The sequence below is a fragment of the Procambarus clarkii genome, chromosome 69 (genome assembly GCF_040958095.1).
Source record: "Procambarus clarkii isolate CNS0578487 chromosome 69, FALCON_Pclarkii_2.0, whole genome shotgun sequence".
NCBI classification, from domain to species: Eukaryota; Metazoa; Arthropoda; class Malacostraca; order Decapoda; family Cambaridae; genus Procambarus; species Procambarus clarkii.
Genome location: NC_091218.1, coordinates 14,346,052 through 14,364,765, shown reverse-complemented (window position 1 = coordinate 14,364,765; position 18,714 = coordinate 14,346,052). Strand labels below are relative to the sequence as shown.

The 18,714-nt window shown below is 44.1% G+C and overlaps 1 protein-coding gene across 2 annotated transcripts in view; it reads left to right on the top strand.

Moving 5' to 3' along the window:
- The first annotated feature begins 317 nt into the window (after positions 1-317).
- LOC123753533 (trichohyalin) overlaps positions 318-18,714 on the top strand; it is a 460,426-nt gene continuing 442,029 nt past the window's right edge. Inside the window, exons 1-2 of one of the 2 annotated variants that reach the window (XM_069311058.1) lie at positions 318-397; positions 13,200-14,512. In XM_069311058.1, coding sequence (XP_069167159.1) covers positions 14,360-14,512 — 153 coding nt within the window. In that variant the 5' untranslated portion in view covers positions 318-397; positions 13,200-14,359. Of the gene's footprint in view, positions 398-12,716; positions 12,801-13,199; positions 14,513-18,714 lie in introns of those variants that run through there. The other variant, XM_069311057.1, reaches the window with a different exon arrangement.

The following is an 18,714-nucleotide window of genomic DNA, read 5'->3' as shown; positions in this document are numbered from 1 at the left end:
CTACACTGTTAACTTGCGTGTCCCAGGATCACGAAAATCGTGGGTTAATAAGCATTTGACGCATTGGTGAGGCAGAGATACTTAAATTAAGCACCTATGTCATATGAATGGGTGTGTGTGTGTGTGTGTGTGTGTGTGTGTGTGTGTGTGTGTGTGTGTGTGTGTGTGTGTGTGTGTGTGTGTGTGTGTGTGTGTGTGTGTGTGTGTGTGTGTGTGTGTGTTTGTGTGAATGCGAATGTGTGTGTGTATGCGTGTGTATGCGTGTGTATGCGTGTGTGTGTGTGTGTGTGAGTGTTGGGGCAGGTGGGAGTGTGCCAGCGAGCCAGTGTGTGTGTGTGCGTGTGTGTGGGGCGGCGGTGCAGCGGCGGCGGTGGATTACACCGTACATTTACCGACGGTGAGACCTAAACCTTTCGGAAACCATATACGCCGAACACGACCACCAAACCTTAGAGGCCTTGTCCCCCCCGACTCCCCCCGGTGGACCGACCATGGCCTGAGACCATGTGTGTTGATCAATATAAACGGTGATTAATAAGGAATGCAGGGAACTCTCAGGAAGTCACTCGAGATGAGGCTACATTACGCACGGGGGAAATAGAGGAAGTTGTAGAGGAATGCGTCCCGGGCTGAGGGGCCCAGGGACGCTGTCAATATTGGTGTCACTGAGGTAGATGAAGGTAGGGATCACCTTGCAACCGGCTGGCTGCAAGTGGCGCCGTCTGCTGTGCCAGCAGGAGGGGGTGTTAGCGTCTGCTGAGCCAGCTGCTGGTGGTGTTAGCGTCTGCTGTGCCAGCTGGTGGTGTTGTTAGCGTCTGCTGAGCCAGCCAGAGGTGTCGTTAATGTCTGCTGTGCCAGCTGGAGGGGGTGTTAGCGTCCGCTGAGCCAGCTGCTGGTGGTGTTAGCGTCTGCTGTGCCAGCTGCTGGTGGTGTTAGCGTCTGCTGTGCCAGCTGGTGGTGTTGTTAGCGTCTGCTGAGCCAGCCAGAGGTGTTGTTAACGTCTGCTGTGCCAGCTGGAGGGGGTGTTAGCGTCCGCTGAGCCAGCTGCTGGTGGTGTTAGCGTCTGCTGTGCCAGCTGGTGGTGTTGTTAGCGTCTGCTGTGCCAGCTGGTGGTGTTGTTAGCGTCTGCTGTGCCAGCTGGTGGTGTTGTTAGCGTCTGCTGTGCCAGCTGGAGAGGGTGTTAACGTCTGCTGTGCCAGCTGGAGGTGGTGGAGTTAACGTCTGCTGTGCCAGCTGGAGGGGGTGTTGACCACCACTAAGCCAGCTGGAGGTTGTGTTGACCACCACTATGCCAGCTGGAGATGGTGTTGACCACCACTAAGCCAGCTGGAGGGGGTGTTGACCGCCACTAAGCCAGCTGGAGGTGATGTTGACCGCCACTAAGCCAGCTGGAGGGGGTGTTGACCGCCACTAAGCCAGCTGGAGGTGATGTTGACCGCCACTAAGCCAACTGGAGGTGATGTTGACCGCCACTAAGCCAGCTGGAGGTGGTGTTGACCGCCACTAAGCCAGCTGAAGGGGGTGTTGACCACCACTAAGCCAGCTGGAGGGGGGTGTTGACCACCACTAAGCCAGCTGGAGGTGGTGTTGACCGCCACTAAGCCAGCTGGAGGGGGTGTTGACCACCACTAAGCCAGCTGGAGGTGATGTTGACCGCCACTAAGCCAGCTGAAGGTGGTGTTGACCGCCACTAAGCCAGCTGAAGGGGGTGTTGACCACCACTAAGCCAGCTGGAGGGGGGTGTTGACCACCACTAAGCCAGCTGGAGGTGGTGTTGACCGCCACTAAGCCAGCTGGAGGTGATGTTGACCGCCACTAAGCCAGCTGAAGGTGGTGTTGACCGCCACTAAGCCAGCTGGAGGTGGTGTTAACCATCACTAAGCCAGCTGGAGCTGGTACCGTGTACAACATAAAAGATATATTATCGTCCTCCGCACATCCACTCATATTCTGCTAAGCCAAATAATTACACCAAGGACTCCTGGTTCCACCTTGACGCCGAGCGGACGTCTGGACGCCTCCTCCGCCGGGGAGCCGCCTGGTCACGTCATGTTTTCGGGTTTTGGCTTTGTTACTGCCGTTTGGCATCCCTCTTCAACGGTCCGGTTGTACGACGCCTGGCGCACATATCGCCTTGGGTCACGGGGTTGTTGATAGATTTTTTTTTACGTGTTCTGGCTGGTTCTCTCAGCGGGGTGACGGTGTTCGGGGGCCGGCTTGGCCGAGAGGTGCCGGGGGTTGGCGGGTCTTGGTGGGCTCCTGGTGTGCCCTCAGCCGTGGTGGGCTCCTGGTGTGCCCTCAGTCGTGGTGGGCTCCTGGTGTGCCCTCAGTCGTGGTGGGCTCCTGGTGTGTCCTCAGCCGTGGTGGGCTCCTGGTGTGCCCTCAGCCGTGGTGGGCTCCTGGTGTGCCCTCAGCCGTGGTGGGCTCCTGGTGTGCCCTCAGCCGTGGTGGGCTCCTGGTGTGCCCTCAGTCGTGGTGGGCTCCTGGTGTGCCCTCAGTCGTGGTGGGCTCCTGGTGTGTCCTCAGTCGTGGTGGGCTCCTGGTGTGCCCTCAGCCGTGGTGGGCTCCTGGTGTGCCCTCAGTCGTGGTGGGCTCCTGGTGTGCCCTCAGCCGTGGTGGGCTCCTGGTGTGCCCTCAGCCGTGGTGGGCTCCTGGTGTGCCCTCAGCCGTGGTGGGCTCCTGGTGTGCCCTCAGCCGTGGTGGGCTCCTGGTGTGTCCTCAGTCGTGGTGGGCTCCTGGTGTGCCCTCAGCCGTGGTGGGCTCCTGGTGTGCCCTCAGCCGTGGTGGGCTCCTGGTGTGCCCTCAGTCGTGGTGGGCTCCTGGTGTGCCCTCAGTCGTGGTGGGCTCCTGGTGTGCCCTCAGTCGTGGTGGGCTCCTGGTGTGCCCTCAGTCGTGGTGGGCTCCTGGTGTGCCCTCAGCCGTGGTGGGCTCCTGGTGTGCCCTCAGTCGTGGTGGGCTCCTGGTGTGCCCTCAGTCGTGGTGGGCTCCTGGTGTGTCCTCAGTCGTGGTGGGCTCCTGGTGTGCCCTCAGCCGTGGTGGGCTCCTGGTGTGTCCTCAGTCGTGGTGGGCTCCTGGTGTGCCCTCAGCCGTGGTGGGCTCCTGGTGTGCCCTCAGCCGTGGTGGGCTCCTGGTGTGCCCTCAGTCGTGGTGGGCTCCTGGTGTGCCCTCAGCCGTTTGAAAATGTTGTTTGAAAATAGCAAGACATGGGTTGACGTTTGAGCATTTCTAGTTTAAGTCGCACTCTTGGAATATCAAATAGGTATTTGTTTCTGGTGTGGTGCCCAGGGGTTCTGTTACAACTTTCTAACAAGCGTTTAAGGTCAGGATTGCCATTACAGTTCAGAGTTTTAAATATTTAGAGTACACATGAGAGGATGTGCAGTGACTTAATATCTAACATATTCAAAGATTTAAGTAAGGGTACCGAGTGCTGTCTGGGGCCAGAGTTAGATATTGTTCTAATAGCAGCTTTGTGTTGAGTAATTAGAGGACGTAAATGATTTTGGGTAGTAGAACTCCAAGCACAGATACCATAGTTGAGATAAGGATAGATGAGAGAATAATAGAGCGTCACCAGGGCAGGGCGAGGCACATAATATCTGATCTAAGAAAGAATGCCAACAGTTTCAGAAACTTGTTTTGCATTATTTAGAATGTGACCCTGGAAACTCAGCTTGTGGTCAATGAGGACACCAAGGAATTTACCATCAACTTTACTACTAATTTCATCTACTCAGTTACTAATTTGTATATTGTTTATTCTTAGATTAATTTCATTTGAGGATTTATTACCAAACAAAATATAGAAAGTTTTGTCAATGTTAAGGGTGAGTTTGTTAGCAGTTAGCCAAAGATGGACTTTACTCAGGTCAGTATTCACTCTATCATTCAAAGCAAGAGGGTCAGGACTGGAGAAAATGAAGGTTGTGTCATCAGCAAATAGAATTGGTTTGAGGTGTTGAGAGGCGTTTGGAAGGTCATTAATGTACATGAGAAAGAGGAGAGGGGCCAAGTATGCTGCCCTGAGGAACACCAATGTTGAACACCAATGAGCTGCCTCATCGTATACTTCCTTCATCACCAGCTGTATTGCTGGATACATTTACTTGTCATATGTAAATAATTTTTTGCACATAGTAAGCACTTAACAAAATATTCCAAAATCACATGTAACTATATGAGTACAAACTAATCTTATGATTAGTAAACATATATATATATATATATATATATATATATATATATATATATATATATATATATATATATATATATATATATATATATATATATATATATATATATATATATATATATATATATATATATATATATATATATATATATATATATATATATATATGTCGTACCTAGTAGCCAGAACGCTCTTCTCAGCCTACTATGCAAGGCCCGATTTGCCTAATAAGCCAAGTTTTCATGAATTAATTGTTTTTCGACTACCTAACCTAACCTAACCTATAGAGATAGGTTAGGTTAGGTTAGGTAGGGTTGGTTAGGTTCGGTCATATATCTACGTTAATTTTAACTCCAATAAAAAAAATGACCTCATACATAATGAAATGGGTAGCTTTATCATTTCATAAGAAAAAAATTAGAGAAAATATATTAATTCAGGATAACTTGGCTTATTAGGCAAATCGGGCCTTGCATAGTAGGCTGAGAAGTGCGTTCTGGCTACTAGGTACGACATATATATATATATATATATATATATATATATATATATATATATATATATATATATATATATATATATATATATATATATATATATATATATATATATATATATATATATATATAAATAATGTGTAAAATAAATGGGTATACGTAGGACTATAAAGTAAATACATATTGTGGCAAGATTGAGGCGAAAATGGCCGTATCTTCTACGTGAAAATATTAATTTTTGGCCCAGACTAGACTAGAGCACCCAGACTAGACTAGAGCACCCAGACTAGACTAGAGCACCCAGACTATACTAGAGCACCCAGACTATACTAGAGCACCCAGACTAGGCTAGAGCACCTTCGACGCAAACAAATTATTTGGAAATTCCTGAGATTTTTCGCTGGCACTAGGCTCTGGGCTGCTTCCAGTTGGCTGTCTGTTCTTGCTCATTTTCAGGCCAGGGATCGAGTCTGCCACGTCAGGTGCTGGGTTATGATCCCCATGGGTCCCTAATTACTATTTGGCAGGATAATATCTACGGGTTCCAGGAATTATTGTTAAATTGGTTTCCATTTACAGGGGGGGCTTACCTCTGGCCGGCATTTAGGCTATGTCCTCTAAATAAGTAATCCCAGGCCTAATATACGCAGACTTTGCCCCAATTTAGTATATTTATGTACTATAATAGGCCTAGGAATAATAGTTTGGCTTGGTTGCTGCCTTCTCTCTCGGTTCCTCTACGAAGTTAATAGCATAAACACGAATCTTTTGGGAACAATTCTTATGTTATTGTGATACGCACAGTAAGTACGGGTACGATCAGTGCTTGTACTCGAATAGTTGTGCTTGCGGGGGTTGAGCTTTGGCTCTTTGGTCCCGCCTCTTAATTGCCCATCAACTGGTGTACAGATTCTTGAGCCTACTGGGCTCTATCAAATCTAGATTTGAAATTGTATGGCGTCAGCCTCCACCAAATCACTGCCAAATGCCTTCCATTTGTTAACTACTCTGACACTGAAAACAATTCTTTCTAATGTCTCTGTGGCTCATTTGAGTACTAAGTTTCCACCTGTGTCCCCTTGTTCGTGTCCCACCCGTGCTGAAGAGTTTGTCTTTGTCCACCCTGTCAATTCCTCTAAGAATTTCGTAGGTGGTTATCATGTCTCACCTTACTCTTCTGTTTTCCAGGGATGTGAGGTTCAGCTCCCTTCGTCTTTCCTCGTAGCTCATACTTAACACTTCTGGGACTAGCCTGGTGGCATAGCTTTGAATCTTCTCTAACTTTGTCTCATGTTTAACTAGGTATGGACTCCAGGCTGGAGCTGCATACTCCAGGATTGGTCTGACATAAGTGGTATACAGGGTACTAAACGATTCCTTATACAAGTTTCTAAAGGCAATTGTTATGTTGGCCAGTCTAGCATATGCCGCTGGTGATATCCTTTTGATTAAGGTTTCTGGGGACAGGTTCGGTGTGATATCAACCCCCAGATCTTTCTCTCTATTTGTCTCGCAGGATTTCACCTCCCAGATGGTACCTTGTGTTCAGCCTTCTGCTCCCATCGCCTAATTTCATTACTTTACATTTTCCTGAGTTAAACTTTAGCAGCCATTTTCTAGACCATTCCTCCAGTTTGTCCAGGTCGTCCTGTAGTCTCTGTCTTGATTCTTCTCATAATTTTTGAATCATCAGCAAACATTGAAAGGAATGAGTCTATACCCTCTGGAAGATCGTTTACATATATTAGAAACAGTTTGGGTCCAAGTACAGAGCCCTGTGGGACTCCGCTGGTGACATCTCGCCACTCTGATGTCTTCCCCCTCACAGTTACTCACTGTTTCCTGTTGCTTAGATACTCCCTTATCCACTGGAGCACCTTCCCTTTTACTCCTGCCTGTTGCTCCAACTTTCGTAACAGCCTTTTATGGGATACTGTGTCAAAGGCTTTCTGACAGTCCAAGAAAATGCAGTCTGCCCGCCCTTCTCTTCCTTACCAAATTTTTGTCGCCAGTTGTGGCCAAAAGCGACTGTGCGTCTCGGAGCATCCTGTGGCACGCACAGTAAGTGTGGGTGCTGTCAGTGCTTGTGTAGCTTGAAGCGAGCGTGCGTCTCGGGGTGGGGTGGGGGAAAACACACACACACACACACACACACACACACACACACACACACACACACACACACACACACACACACACACACACACACACACACACACACACACACACACACACACACACACACACACACACACACACACACACACACACACACACACACACACACACACACACACACACACACACACACACACACACACACACACACACACACACACACACACACACACACACACACACACACACACACACACACACACACACACACACACACACACACACACACACACACACACACACACACACACACACACACACACACACACACACACACACACACACACACACACACACACACACACACACACACACACACACACACACACACACACACACACACACACACACACACACACACACACACACACACACACACACACACACACACACACACACACACACACACACACACACACACACACACACACACACACACACACACACACACACACACACACACACACACACACACACACACACACACACACACACACACACACACACACACACACACACACACACACACACACACACACACACACACACACACACACACACACACACACACACACACACACACACACACACACACACACACACACACACACACACACACACACACACACACACACACACACACACACACACACACACACACACACACGAAGGAAGTGTGGAAGGAAGGAAATGAGGAAGCTTTTAGGGCGCTTTACACTGCCTACGTGAGACCCGTCTTAGAGTATGCCGCGCCATCATGGAGCCCCCACCTGAAGAAACACATAAAGAAACTGGAGAAGGTTCAGAGGTTTGCGACGAGGCTTGTCCCAGAGCTACGAGGGATGGGATATGAAGAGCGGCTGAAGGAACTGAACCTTACGACACTAGAGAAAAGAAGGGAGAGAGGAGATATGATAGGGACATATAAAATACTCAGGGGAATTGACAAAGTGGAAATAGATCAAATGTTCACACGTAATAATAACAGAACGAGGGGACATGGGTGGAAACTGGAAACTCAGATGAGTCACAGAGATGTTAGGAAGTTTTCTTTTAGCGTGAGAGTAGTAGAAAAATGGAATGCACTTGGGGAACAGGTTGTGGAAGCAAATACTATTCATACTTTTAAAACTAGGTATGATAGGGAAATGGGACAGGAGTCATTGCTGTAAACAACCGATAGCTAGAAAGGCGGGATCCAAGAGTCAATGCTCGATCCTGCAAGCACATATAGGTGAGTACATATAGGTGAGTACACACACACACACACACACACACACACACACACACACACACACACACACACACACACACACACAAGGGGGCCTCGTAGCCTGGTGGATAGCGCGCAGGATTCGTAATTCTGTGGCGCGGGTTCGATTCCCGCACGAGGCAGAAACAAATGGGCAAAAGTTTCTTTCACCCTGAATGCCCCTGTTACCTAGCAGTAAATAGGTACCTGGGAGTTAGTCAGCTGTCACGGGCTGCTTCCTGGGGTGTGTGTGGTGTGGGGAAAAAAAAAATAGTTAGTAAACAGTTGATTGACAGTTGAGAGGCGGGCCGAAAGAGCAAAGCTCAACCCCCGTAAAAAACACAACTAGTAAACACAACTAGTAAACACACACACACACCTTACATGCACCTTACGACACTGGAAGACAGAAGAGTAAGGGGAGACATGATCACAACCTACAAAATCCTCAGAGGAATCGACCGGGTAAACAAGGATAAACTATTCAACACTGGTGGGACGCGAACAAGGGGACACAGGTGGAAACTGAGTACCCACATGAGCCACAGAGACGTTAGAAGGAACTTTTTCAGTGTCAGAGTAGTTAACGGATGGAATGCACTAGGCAGTGATGTGGTGGAGCCATACACAGTTTTAAGTGTAGATATGATAGAGCCCAGTAGGCTCAGGAATCTGTACACCAGTTGATTGACAGTTGGGAGGCGGGACCAAAGAGCCAAAGCTCAACCCCCGCAAGCACAAATAGGTGAGTACAAATAGGTGAGTACACACACACATTTATATATGTATATATATATATATATATATATATATATATATATATATATATATATATATATATATATATATATATATATATCAAGACTCCGCTCCAATATAGAAGCATCAAGAAATATGGACCAATAGGCTTTCTACAAACACTTCTATTCAATATATATATATATATATATATATATATATATATATATATATATATATATATATATATATATATATATATATATATATATATAATGAACAAGAGTGTCAGTTGGCAAAAGTGTCCCACTGGCCAGCTCCCTCTGTGCATTTGGGATCATAAATCCCAGTGGAGTCTCTTAGGTACTCTGGTTGTTAAGATGTCTCTGGTGATGATCTGATTGTGTGAGATTATATGTTCCTTGATGGAGCCCTGTTGCTTGTGCATTGTTAATCGCCTAGAGAGAGAGAGACGGTGTTGTCTTGCCTATATACCTTGAGGTTACCTTGAGGTGCTTCCAGGGCTTAGCGTCCCCGCGGCCCGGTCGTCGACCAGGCCTCCTGGTTGCTGGACCGATCAACCAGGCTGTTGGACGCGGCTGCTCGCAACCTGACGTATATATACTGAGATCTTTGGGGCTGAGAGTCCCGAAGTGGGCATGTGAAAGCATAGACGACGTTGGTCTTTTTTAAGGCGTTCTGTTTAGTGTCTGGAGAGTTCTTAATGTGAAGGTTGGCGGTCATCTTGTTTTTGTAGTAAATTGTTAATTGTATCTTCTGATTGGTGTCTGTGGGGATAACGTTCCTATCAATAATATCTTTCAGAACACTTTCCTCCGGTTTATAAGCCGTGGAAAAGAAGTTCCTGTAAAACACTCTAATAGGAGGTACAGGTGTTGTGTTAGTTGACTCTTCAGAGGATGAATCCTATTTTGTGGTATTTTTTCTAAAATAATTTTTTTAAAACACTGCCTATATTACACAGGTTTACTGCATTCAAACAGTAAAAATACAGAATTAGAAGAAATTAATATTCCGTTGTATTTTCGCTGGAACAGCTAATCTAAACAAATTAACTAACTTCACGAAGTAAAGGAAGTAGCCTATGTAACATTTATAATAATTTTTAGAGAGGCCTCCACAAAGACAATTTTTTTTTATCTTTATTTAAGAAAATGCAATATAAATTACATATATATAAGTTTTGCAAGGCAAAGATACATTACAATTCTACGTGAACAAGTGTTTCAGTAGTACAGAACAACATCTTTAAAAACAAATAAACTGAATGTTATACTTATTTACCTATAAACGATTTACAAAAATTGGAAAATAAATTTACATTAAAAGGACGTCTTGCTACCCTTCTAAATGGATAGTTGGACTCGTAGTCCCTCCGGCCTAATATAAATCTCATTGTACACAGATAACCCCCATTAGCTGCGTTACCCCATTTATGTACCATGTACGCTGATGCCTCAACCCGTCCTTCTAATAGAACGTCGCATTTTGACGTATAATCTGCCTAAGGCCAAAAATTGTCGTACTAGAAAATAGAAGCGGCTCGCGAAATTGACGTACTGTACCGTTTACTGTTTTGGGTCCAGTGGTAGGTTAGCTTTAAGTGCATTTTAGTACGACAGTTTCTTGACGTTGGGGAACCTTATCTTGAGATCTTGAGATGATTTCGGGGCTTTAGTGTCCCCGCGGCCCGGTCCTCGACCAGGCCTTCACCCCCAGGAAGCAGCCCGTGACAGCTGACTAACACTCAGGTACCTATTTTACTGCTAGGTAATAGGGTGAAAGAAACTCTGCCCATTGTTTCTCGCCGGCGCCTGGGATCGAACCCAGGACCACAGGATCACAAGTCCAGCGTGCTGTCCGCTCGGCCCACCGGCTCCCCACCTTAGCAGGACGGGCTGAATACCTATGGAGTGTGTTCCAAAAAAAACGAGGTAAACACTCCTTACTCTATACAAATTATACTCCTAAATTAAAATATCTATTCGGTTAACGTATTATTGAATTCAATTGTATAACGCATTCTGCATTTTTATTTGTCTCAGATTTTCAAGCAGCATTTGCAGCTTTGCAGTAATTAGTTTCGACCTCTTACAGAATAAAATGATACGCGGCTGCCAGATGAAAAACAAATAATTTACCTTCTGTTATTCTCCTTTTTTCTAAATCTTGTACATAATTTTTAAATCAAACTACTATATTATGTTTATAGGATATAATATATATCAGACAGTCTAAGCCAACTAATCTGGCTTGTTCGAGTATTAATTTGCGAGGCTGCTAGTTCACGGTGACTTAGAATATGGTAAATAAAATATATATATATATATATATATATATATATATATATATATATATATATATATATATATATATATATATATATATATATATATATATGTCGTACCTAGTAGCCAGAACGCACTTCTCAGCCTACTATGCAAGGCCCGATTTGCCTAATAAGCCAAGTTTTACTGAATTAATATATTTTCTTTAATTTTTTTCTTATGAAATGATAAAGCTACCCATTTCATTATGTATGAGGTCAATTTTTTTTTATTGGAGGTAAAATTAACGTAGATATATGACCGAACCTAACCAACCCTACCTAACCTAACCTAACCTATCTTTATATGTTAGGTTAGGTTAGGTTGCCGAGAAAGTTAGGTTAGGTTAGGTTAGGTAGGTTAGGTCGTTTAAAAAACATTATTTCATGAAAACTTGGCTTATTAGGCAAATCGGGCCTTGCATAGTAGGCTGAAAAGTGCGTTCTGGCTACTAGGTACGACATATATATATATATATATATATATATATATATATATATATATATATATATATATATATATATATATCTGTGGTGGGTTCTCAGTAGATGGTCCTTTAGAGCTAAGCTCCCACATATTTTGGTCCAACGAACCGCAGATTAAGCACGAAATCTCAGTTTTGGTCCATATCAGTCTTCGTAAACCATGGCTAGAAAAGATGTTTTCCACATGTCCTGAACGATAACATAACCCGGCAAGGCTTGGAGCAACGCAATGTAATTATCGGGACATATCCAATAAAATTCCCTTACAAAATGTATGGTTTATATAATGAATGAATCATTTATTGAAATGTTGTCGGGGTGGGAATGCTTCCAATATAATATTCGTTCAGATTAGGCTTCCGTCTCATCAAAACAATTCACGCACCGCGGATTTATTCAGTAATTGAATTAAAAACTCAAGAATTTCGTGAGAACTATATCATTAATATTTAAGATGTGTCATATATTTATCCCGGATGACATATTACCCAAAGTTCTATAGTCAAATACCACAAGGTTTACTATTGTAGATAATGTACACATTGTTAATGTTTGGCTGGAGGAAGACATTCGTTGCGTTTTAGCTTTGTTTATTTACCCAAAATCCCGTCGACGCCGTTATAAACTTCATGTCAAAAACATAAGATAAATGAAAACATAACACAATCAATATAATAATATTAATTTAACATAGGTAATGCTAAGTACTCAATTCTGACACACCAGCCTAACTTAACTGAGGACCTATGGATAAAAAACGAGCCATCACGTCAATTTTGCGAGCCACCATGATTTTAAGTAAATCAATTTTTGGCCTTAGGGGCAAAATACGTCAAAATGCGTTGTAGTGCTACTTGAGAGGACGGGTTGAGTACAGTTAGAGCAGTATCGTTGACCACACAGTTATTTCCGTTACGTAGAGGCTGGCTAAAGGGGATTTACCTGTAATCCGTGGATATGACCAGTTGGTTCAGCTGTGCCAACACCCATGTGTGTCAGACGTAGAGGTGCCAACACCCAGGTGTAGCACAAGTGCCAGTTTGGATTGTGTAGTGAGAGGGGTGACACGCGCCTCGCTGAAGGCTCTCTGAGGGATACGCTCAAGAGGTTGTCATCCACTTGAGCGTCTGCTTAGACCTCTATTAGTCACAGGATCTGTGTAGTGCCCTGTATCACATTTTTAAGACTGATACTGTAGTGAAAATTAAAAATACAAGTCAAGTGTTCTGGTAGAATCTGTAAGGTCGTCTCTGAATACCTTTTATTCTCTTCTCCGAGTCCCTAGAGTTGCACCAGACGTGGCAGCCCTTTAACTAAGATATATTGAACAGAATTATAGTGTATACCGCACAGAAAAGAACCATGTGTTTTGTAAAATGTATATAATTCAAAAATGTGTTTCTGAAAGAAAGTGTTGTCGCCATAATTGTTTAAACCCACCAAATTTATTTCAAAATTTGTCAGTACATATAATAGCATTATGATAATTAAATCCGTTGGTTGCAGGGCTGGTGGAGAAGTGTTGTGGGTGGAGGGAAGTAGAGTGTAGGCTGCGAGAGGAGGCTACAGTCGACACCACCAACACCTCACCCAGAAAACCACGTAAAACTGCACAAAAAAATAACGAAACTACGGCTTAAACCGAATCGACTCACGACTTATCGAAACGCACTGACACGAGGCAACCGAGGAAGAGCGGTGGCCATACTGGCCGATCAGAACCAGGATCAGAATCAGAATCAGAACCATCAGTTCACCAGGCTTCCCCATGGTCATCAGGCTTCCACGTGGTAACCCGCAATTTCCGGGATAATCAGGCTATCCCACTCGGCTTGTCTGTGATTCAAAGTTTTGACTATATACCTGGCTTCAAGAGGACGTGAAAACCAGGTTATCACCAAACCAATCATCCACGTGTTCAAGCTTTCACGCGGCAATCACATTACAAGTGCTTACCAGACAGGACATCAGATTTCCAATGGTCACAGGACTCACGTGACCTGTCATTAAGACTCGAGGCTCCACGTGGCACATTATAAACGTTCCTGGCTCCCGTGGACCACTACAAAGGCTCCTGCTCTACGTTGCTACTGACAGAGGCTCCCGGCTTTTCCTCGGCCCGTCATAAAGGCTCCAGGTTTCACGTGGCCAGTTATATAAACTGGAGCAATTGGACATCACAAAGTCTTCTGGCTCCACGTGGCGCGTCATTAAGACTCTTGGCTCCACGTGGTGCGTCATATAGGCTCCTGAATCAAGGTGTTGCGTCATAAAGGCTCCTGAATCAAGGTGTTGCGTCATAAAGGCTCCTGAATCAAGGTGTTGCGTCATAAAGGCTCCTGAATCAAGGTAGTGCATCATAAAGGCTCCTGACCACGTGGTGTGTAATAAAGGCTCCTGCTTCACTTTGTGCGTCATAAAGGCCCCCCCGCCGCCCTAGCTTCACTTTGTGCGTCATAAAGGCCCCCCCCCCACCTTGGTTCACTTTGTGCGTCATAAAAGCTCCCAGAATCTACACGCCGCGTCATTAAGGCTCAAACGTCCTCCGAGTTACCTTTCTCTCACAAAAGGAATTTGCTTCTGGATCAGAAAGCACCTCAGAGCAGGTGACGTGCTGGGTGTTGCGGGTTCTGACACTAATCAGTGGGCAGTTGACACTGACCAAGATGTCTGGCCGTGGTCGTGAGGGGGGCGAGGACCCTGACCCCCCAAAAGGACCCCCTGGCGGCGGGGGCCCCACCATCAACGGATCCATCGAAGCCATGCTGACTCCTGAACTTCTCTTCCGCATGAACAAGAAAATCGCCCAGCTCACCAAGGTAAGTTGGAGCCTTCTGTTTCTTAGTAAATGGACGTTACAATAGTTTTGGGTTTTCCTTCGAAACGCACAATTGTTTGATGGTTTACCGATTAAACTGCAGGTATGAACGGGTATTGAAGTAAACTATCTTCAAGTTCTTTCTAAGCATGCACATATTTTGTTGCACCTTTCTAATTAAACCTTCGTAACCTCAGCAAGAACAACTAAATAAGGCGACGATTTCATGATTAACCAGCCTAATCATAGCCCCAGTAGGGCACAGTATCTACGAGCAGCGTTAGTTTGACATTGAATCAGCGTTAGTTTAACGTCAATATCAACGTAGAATCAACATGATGTTGATTCTAAGTTGCTCTTCGATAGTATTCCTACTGGGATATAAATGTTCTTTTCACTAGGCGCCATCTTCCATTACTTAAACAATATTTGGAATTGCTAAACAGTTTTTGATTGTACAAACGCAACGATTTCTCCCATACACATTGTTTTTGTCTATTATACAACTGCCTGGTTATTTTGTTTATAGAAATCAGCTGATGTAACTCGCATGATTGGTCAGTTATGTATATATTGCCGCTCTTTGTTCTCCGAAGACTCGCAACAATCATGCTATTTTGGGAATTGAAATTTAGGTGAAAATGCTGAGGAATCCTCGTCTCTCCTCGCGACACCTTGACCTAAGGCTTCATTCCTTGTGAATTAGGTCAGATACTTTATTCCTAACAACTTGGATAAAGCATTACACATGTGGATGCATAGAACAGTGATGTTCATCAGTAAACCCCAAAAAATAAATCATAAAATTACCCAAAATATCTTAGAAATACGTAAATAAGGAATAAATGAAATATTTATTAACAATAATGTCAGTAATGAATGTTGGAACGTGAATAAACATATTTTTACTCGCATTAAAGATTTTTTTAATAGAGGAAAAACACCAACGTTTGATGCTCAGGGGCCAGATTCACGAAGCACTTACGCAAGTACCTACGAACGTGTACATCTTTCCTCAATCATTGACGGCTTTGGGTACATTTATTAAACAGTTTACGAGCATTAAAACTTGCCAATCAACTGTTGTTATTGTTATAAACAGCCGCCTGGTGCTTCGGAGCTCATTAACTGTTGAATAATTGTAAACAAAGCCGCCAAAGGTTGAGAAAAGATGTACAGGTTCTTAAGTGCTTGCGTAACTGCTTCGTGAATTTAGAGCCCCATTTAGAGCGTTGATTCCATTTAGAGCCCCATGGCTATAAATGGAGTAACTCTATGACGTTATGGGTCTAGAAATTCAACTACTTACAATTGTAATACACACAGCTGATTGTAAATCTTGGAAAGACTAATAAATAGTTGTATGAGACAGTGTTGGTGATAGTGTACATGTATGAGGCAGTGTTGGTGATAGTGTACATGTATGAGGCTGTGTTGGTGATAGTGTACATGTATGAGGCTGTGTTGGTGATAGTGTACATGTATGAGGCTGTGTTGGTGATAGTGTACATGTATGAGGCTGTGTTGGTGATAGTGTACATGTTTGAGGCTGTGTTGGTGATAGTGTACATGTATGATGCAGTGTTGGTGATAGTGTACATGTATGAGGCAGTGTTGGTGATAGTGTACATGTATGAGGCAGTGTTGGTGATAGTGAACATTGTAACAGACTAGGCTGTTGTAAGAATTATCCAGAGTGGTTTATCGACAAAAGAGAATGGGAAGCTGAGCCGCATGGTGACCTGACCCCCAGGGGAATTCGCGGTGGAAATAACCGACGCTTTGTTCATATCTGCGTATAATGAATCATCCTATAGTATTCAGTAATTTAGAGAAAATTAGCCTTTATTCATTTTTATTAAAATTGTATTGTATAATAGTACTGGATACAATATCAAGAGTATTCTAATTATTGAGTTAAGTCACCATCAGTGACGTCACGAATCGGATCTAACTTTTAAGGCGGAGTGACCGGCGGTCATAGGTCATCAGGGGTTGACAGGTCTACTATTTCTCAGTTTTAATAACCATTTTTGTGATCGGGAACAGCTCTGCCGTTAGATGTTTGTAATTTAATTCAGTAAAATAATTCAACCAGTCTGGATCAATTAAGTACAACAGAGTTTAATTGTTATAACTTAACCTTGCTAAAGTAACTGGGTAAGCGATGCGGAACAATACAATACTCTGTCTGGGGTAGTCCAGACAAGGAAAAAATCAGTGTGGTCACGGAAGCAGCTGGGATAAGAGGTCAACATCTTACCTCTCCCCAACAAGACCAGCACAACACCCAGAGCTGTGGTCGCCCAAGGTATAGTTGCTATTGTAAATTATAGGGATAGTCTTCTCATTTGCCATTCAGGTCAAGTAGGGAGTGTTAAAGTGATAGGGAGTGAACACATTTAGATTTTGTTCTAGTTTTCTTTTAATAAATTAAATTTGTTATTAATTTGCATTTTATTGTTTCCATGTGTTTTAGGTGTATACTTGTCCTGGTCACGTGGTCCACACGAGGCAGAGTTGCATTGGGCGCCGATTCTAACATCGAATCGGAATTATCATTACCGTGTAATTTATTCCACACTCAAGGTCATCGTTTATAGTGGGGATCAAGCCCCTAGGTTGATTAATTAGCGTGATCGATCCAGACCTCGATCATTGCTCTTGTATTACTGGTCTGGTGGTGGCAGCAGAGGTGACTCTAGGGTTTTGTTCAGAGCTTAGGTCACGTCATACTGGGTGTAGAATCCTAAGTCGGTCAATCGTCTTAGGACCACGTGGCGTGGAGTGGGCTTTGTTAAAAGTTTTGGAGTCCCTTGGTTTAGAAATAAAAGTAAGAATACGGGTAGAGGGAGTAGAAAGAAGGAAGTAAAGAGAGAGGAACCCTAACCCGTGTTACAATGGTGCACAGCGGTGGTTTCAACAATTTTGTTTGAAATTGTTGAAAGGCTCACGCGTCTAGCCGTTCGAACACGTGCGCGGATGCTAAGGAGACAGCCGCGGGCCAGGATTAGCAGTGCGCCCCACAAGTGCGTTTGAGTGGGGATTGGCGAATCTTGGGTCATGTGGGCTGATATGATTAAGGTTAGTTAGTAAGATTAGAATTAAAAAAAAATAGATTTATTGAAAAGGAGACCGCTCCGAGTTGATTGGACTGGGTACCATACTCGACCCATTGCAATTAATTCAGAGGTGTTGGGAGCCACCATACTCTCAACAGCAGTTCCTTGAGGGCTGTCGGGGGCGGATATATCTGTGGGACGCCAGTAGATAGTCCGAGGGCGTTATTAGACGACCCAAAACGCTAGGAAAAACGTAATCCGTGAAGGGCGTTGCGGCCTCCGAGGGACGGACTAGTAACCTACCTAGCAGCGATTCAACAACTAAGTGATCGCACACTTAGTGGAGGTTGAGTCGTCCCTAGTCATAATTGTTGCTGAAAGCTGCGTGTCGCTCTGTTGGAACCTAGATGGTGTGGCCTCTAGGCTAGGTGTGGTACGGCGAGCCGGTAAGGACAATTATAGGATTAAGTCGAGTGCATTTTTTTTAATTAAGTATACTTAAATTTATAAAGTAATTTCCGTTTATTTGCGTTGTTCTAGATTAATTTTTTTCCCCTAAATTCAATCCCCGGTTAAAATTTTTTCAAAGTGTTTAGCATTTTCTTGCATATTAGGCTAAGTGCGTACGTTAAGTTTTGTTATTCCCTGTTCTGTTAGTCTAAGTCAGAGGCGTTGTTAATCCTCTGGACTTAGGGCTATATGTCGGTCACGATAGATAAGTGAAGGAGTTTAAGGGATAGTAAGTTGCGTGTAAATGTTATTTGTCCGTGGAATATTTCTAAGTATTTTGGGATAAGTTTTCGGCTAAGTCGATGTCGGAAAGTCGTTAACTGTAATTAATTTGTACTCGTGGGTCACGTGTATGATCTGGGCGTCATTAGGATTCCCCAGTCGATGCGAGTGATAGTTTCTAGTTTTACCAGTAAGACGGTAGAATTGTGTTTTTAGACTTAGAATTCTGTTTTCAGTAGAAACGTAGGTGGAAAATTTTCTAAGTCCAGCTTGGGCTAGAATCTGACTGTTTGGCGAAAATTCGAATTTTCATGTTTTGTGTATATTCTGGGGTCAGTATTACTCTCTAGTGCGCGCAAGGGACGTAATTCTGTTCGTAAAACATTAAACAGTGATAATTACATTTTTG